The sequence below is a fragment of the Apaloderma vittatum genome, unplaced genomic scaffold, assembly GCF_000703405.1.
Source record: "Apaloderma vittatum isolate BGI_N311 unplaced genomic scaffold, ASM70340v1 scaffold28863, whole genome shotgun sequence".
Classification (NCBI taxonomy): Eukaryota; Metazoa; Chordata; class Aves; order Trogoniformes; family Trogonidae; genus Apaloderma; species Apaloderma vittatum.
Window position 1 is genome coordinate 1 of NW_009709076.1, and position 4,428 is coordinate 4,428.

At 52.9% G+C, this 4,428-nt stretch overlaps 1 protein-coding gene across 1 annotated transcript; it reads left to right on the top strand.

Moving 5' to 3' along the window:
• Positions 1–1,726: 1,726 nt before the first annotated feature.
• Positions 1,727–2,709, top strand: LOC104271953 (GTPase HRas; the record flags this gene model as incomplete). Its single annotated transcript, XM_009866801.1, has 2 exons — positions 1,727–1,886; positions 2,590–2,709. Coding segments are annotated over 2 exons (280 nt in total), but the record flags the coding sequence as incomplete, so codon positions are not given.
• Between the last annotated feature and the right edge of the window lie 1,719 nt (positions 2,710–4,428).

Below are 4,428 nucleotides of genomic sequence, written 5' to 3' on the forward strand. Positions count from 1 at the left end.
GCCTTGAAGATCAGTTTGGGGCAGCCCTGGCCCCTTGGAGGTTGGTTTGGGGTAGCCCTGGCCCCTTAGGGCTCAAGTTTCAGACAGTTCTGCCCTGATGGAACTTGGTTTCCGACAGTGGTCATTTGTTCGAGCTCAGATTTGGGCAGCCCTGGACTCTTGGAGCTCAGATTTAGGCGGCCCTGTCCCCTTGGAGCTCAGTTTGGGGCAGCCCTGGCCTCTTTAGAGCTGTTTTGGGCAACTCTGTCCCCTTGGAGCTCAGTTTTGGGCAGTCCTGGCCTCTTAGAGCTCGGTTTTGGGCAACCCTGGCCCCTTGGAGCTCGGTTTTGGGCAACCCTGGCCCCTTGGAGCTCAGTTTTGGGCAACCCTGGCCCCTTGGAGCTCGGTTTTGGGCAGTACTGGCCTCTTAGAGCTCGGTTTTGGGCAGTCCTGCCCTCTTAGAGCTCGGTTTTGGGCAACCCTGGCCCCTTGGAGCTCAGTTTTGGACAGCTCTGGCCCCGTGGGGCTCAGTTTCAGACAGTCCTGGCCTGACAGAACTCAGTTTCAGACATTTGCCATTCATTGGAGCTCGGTTTCAGGCAGCTCTGGCCCCTCGGAGCTCAAGGCACGGGTTTAATCACGACGTAAATCACCAGCTTTCATCTCATTCCACCTGCGCTCTCTGGTGTCTGCGCTTTTAAACGCGGGTTCCCCCGAGAAGCGCGGGTCGGGAACCATGAGGAGGTGTCTCTTTTCAGCTAAGTGTAGCCCAGGCACTAAATTTAGTGCTTGTGTTTGCCGATCAGGATGTTACGTGGGACATTTAAGTGGTTTTATGGCAGATTGTACATACAGTCAGACTTCATTTCTGTGTTCTGCTGCATTAAAAAAAAGAGAAGATTGGTTTTGAAGTTGTGGTGTTGGGTTTTTTGGTCCAGCCGCCTTTGGATGGAAATTGGAATTCCACCAAAATGCAGAAATCAGCACGTTAAATCCCGCTTTTGTTAGTCAGATAAAACCACGTTAAATGCTCAGGATGCACGAGCGAGAGAAAGCAAAGCTGTTCTGCATCTGAAGTTAAATGATTTATTAAAGCAAAGGAAGTTATTCTCTCCCAGGAGGGAATTGAATGGATTGTTTGTGGTCATAATGGCCTTTAAGATTTTTTTTTTTGGAGAAGTGGTAAAGCTCATCCTCGCCCACCTCGTTTTAAAGCTGGGGTTGGAATGAAGAAGCGAGCGTTACGGCTTTTTTTTTGCTTCTCAGTCGGTTTCTCAACTTTGAGTGACCTGGACTAAACTGGGAGGAAGCAAATCCTGCCTGTGCATCTGCAGAAAAGGTTACGGCTGCCAAAAGCTGATTTCTCAGCTCAGCAAATTCTGGTCGCAGGTGACTTTTAATTCTCTCTCTTGGTTTTTTTTCCCTAATCCCCATGTAGGGGAATTACTTGATCTCAGATGTTGCAAATAAGACCAGTAACTGCTTGAGTACTCAATTTTATTCAGTTTAAACTAGAAATCTTCAGCTCCTGCCTCAGTATATTGGGTTTTGTAAACAGTTGCATCTGAAGAGCAAAAGTATGTTTAGGTTTTGGTCTTTTTTTTGCATTTACATTCTCCTGAAAGCCCACTTGGCAGGAATATGAAGTGCAGCGGTTAATTCATGATGGAGAAACCGGCGGGGAGTGTCTTGGAGCTGCCCCCTGATGCTTTTTCTGCCTCCCCTTTGGCACCTTTCGCTCTTGCAGAGAGCAGATCAAGAGGGTTAAAGACTCGGACGATGTTCCCATGGTGCTGGTGGGAAACAAATGTGACCTCCCGGCACGGACGGTGGAGACGCGGCAAGCGCAGGACCTGGCCCGGAGTTACGGGATCCCCTACATAGAAACGTCTGCCAAAACCAGACAGGTAGGCCAAGGGTTTTAAACAAAATCTTTCTTCTTTTTATCTTTTCTCCGGTGTTGTCCTGGAGAGGCAGGAATGGGCGGACCCCACCTTGCAGATGGGGCGAGGGCTGGGATTAGTTGCTTCCTCAAGGATTAAACTTCCATTAGGGTGTTGTGGAGGGAAGGGGTCTTCTTGAGGCTCTGGAATAACGCCCGTAGGCGCTGTAGGTCAGCTGCGCTCCGGGAACGGGGGTAACCTCACCCATGGTCAGGTTTGGCAGAGATGTTCAAGTCCCTTCATCATCCTCGTAGCTCTCCGTTGGACTCCAACGGAGAGCTACGAGGATGATGAAGGGAGTAGGTCCCTTCCCCTTGACCCCCACCCCTCAGATATTTCTCTACGTCAATAAGTCCCCTCTCAGCCGTCTCCTTTCCAGGCTGAACAGCCCCAGGTCTCTCAGTCTCTTCCCAGCAGAGATGTTCAGTCCCTTGATCCCCCTCGTAGCTCTCCCTTGGACTCTCTCCAGGAGGTCCCTGTCTCTCCGGAACTGGGGAGCCCACAAGCTCACGAGTCTCAAGGACTTACTGGCTTCTCGTGGTTGCTGGTTCAGCCTCACTCCCCGTTAGTCTTCCCAGCTCAGTTTGGTGCTTTCGGGAGGAGGACAGCGCTGGGGATCGGAGCCCTCGCTGCCCCTCTCCACTGCGGGCGGCTGCTTCTCTCCCAGGGTGTCGAAGACGCCTTCTACACGTTGGTGCGGGAGATCCGGCAGCACAAGCTGCGCAAGCTGAACCCCCCGGATGAGAGTGGCCCCGGCTGCATGAACTGTAAATGTGTGATCTCGTGACTACGGTGAGTTCTGGAAGCGGGAGGCAGGGCGGGGGTGAGTTGGAAGCGGGGCAGGAGGTGACCTCAGATGCGCCACGTCCGCAAACGAACACAGCAGAAACAATTTCAGCAGCGGGCGTTCGGTTTTTGTTGGTTTTTTTTTTTAACGGGACACCTTTTTGACTGAAATGGCTTTTTTTTTTTCTGACGACGACGTAGGTAAGTGTCCTGGTTTGACCTAAACAGACCCAGTCCAATTTCCTGAGGAAGCCTGTAGGAGGAAAGGGACGTATATCTTTTCCCCCCCCTCATTTTGTGGAACAAACTTCTGCAGAACTCAATGAAAAAACGGAATGAAACCAACATAAGTGTTTTGTTGTGCTTCCCCTGGAGGGGAAATTCCTCCTGAAAGAGGGGCTCAGCTGCAGGGGACGGTGCTTGGCTCGCCGCGCCCTCACCTGACCCAGCCTAGAGGAGTTCAGATGAAGAAGGGTGAGCCCGTTGCCCCTGTGAACGGCCTCGTCTTGAAGCTTCAGAGCAGACCTGCTTTTCTCTGGAAGTTCCGAAGGAATTTTCCCCGTCTCCTGGGATATTTGGGAACTGATGCAATGCTGAGAATTAGCCATAAGGGGGCTGTTTTGCTTTTCTACATCCTGCGTGCTGGAGCCAGAAACAGTGTTTTTCACATTGTCCATGTGCACTTGCCTGTTTTTCCTTCTTTTGCTTCCCTTGTTTTTCTGTTGTTGTTGTTTTTTGTTTTTTTTAATTATGAGTTTATTTAAATCATTGCAATCCTGCAGCGAGGGAGAGCTCCTCTCGGTGTCCCTTGCGTGAGCTGGGTGGCCTCAAGCCAAACGCCTGGGAACATCTGGCTGCAGAACCAGCTCCTTCCGCAGCAGAAGGGGAGAGGGGAGGCACTTGGCGCCCGGCGTGTGGGAGAAAACCCTGCACTAACGTTGCCCTTAACTGGTTGTTGTTTTTTTTTCACATGGGAGTCACCCCAGCACCCATGCTGGCCCAACCCCTTCACCCAAGTGCTGGAGAGAAGCGCGTCGTGCCCAGAGATGGTTTTCCCTCACTCGTTTTTTGAGCCAAAGGCTGGGGGGCAAGTGGAGGTGTTCCCCGAAAACGAGAAAAATAATTATACAAAAGAAAGAAATGCTGGCAGCGTTTGCTTCCTGCAAACAAAATCCCACTCGAGCACCCCACCCCTCCGCTCCCAGTGAGGTATCCTGGGAGGGCCCCTCCAAACGCAGTGCCCGGCGTGCTTATTGCTGCGAAGGGAGGGCCGGTTTGGTTTTTTCCAGCTGTTCGGGTCCTCCAGATGTTCAGGAGTGTTTCCTCCGGATGGGGATGTGAGCTCGGGGCTTGTTTCCTGCTCTGGCTCGCAGCTCACGCCCGTGGCCTTGGTGGATGCTGCTGGTCCCCCTCCCCGCGCAGGGGCCGGCCGCAGGGGCAGCGCCTTGAAAAAAGAGGGGTGGGCAGGGCTCTCTCGGAAGCAGTGCCCTCTGACAGGAGAATGTCGTCTTCTGCTCAGGCAGAAGGTGGAAACCAGCCCTCCGAGTTTATTCTAGAGGCAGCGACCAAGAGAGGGAGGAACATCAGGGCATGAAGGAGGAGCAGGGCAAGGCCACGTGCTGGGGTTCGTGGAGGAGAAGGGTGGGTGCGTGGCCAGCGAGACTTCACTTTGGGGTTCCCGTCACCCCCGGAGAAGGGAGAGCTCACCGTGCCCCTTCCC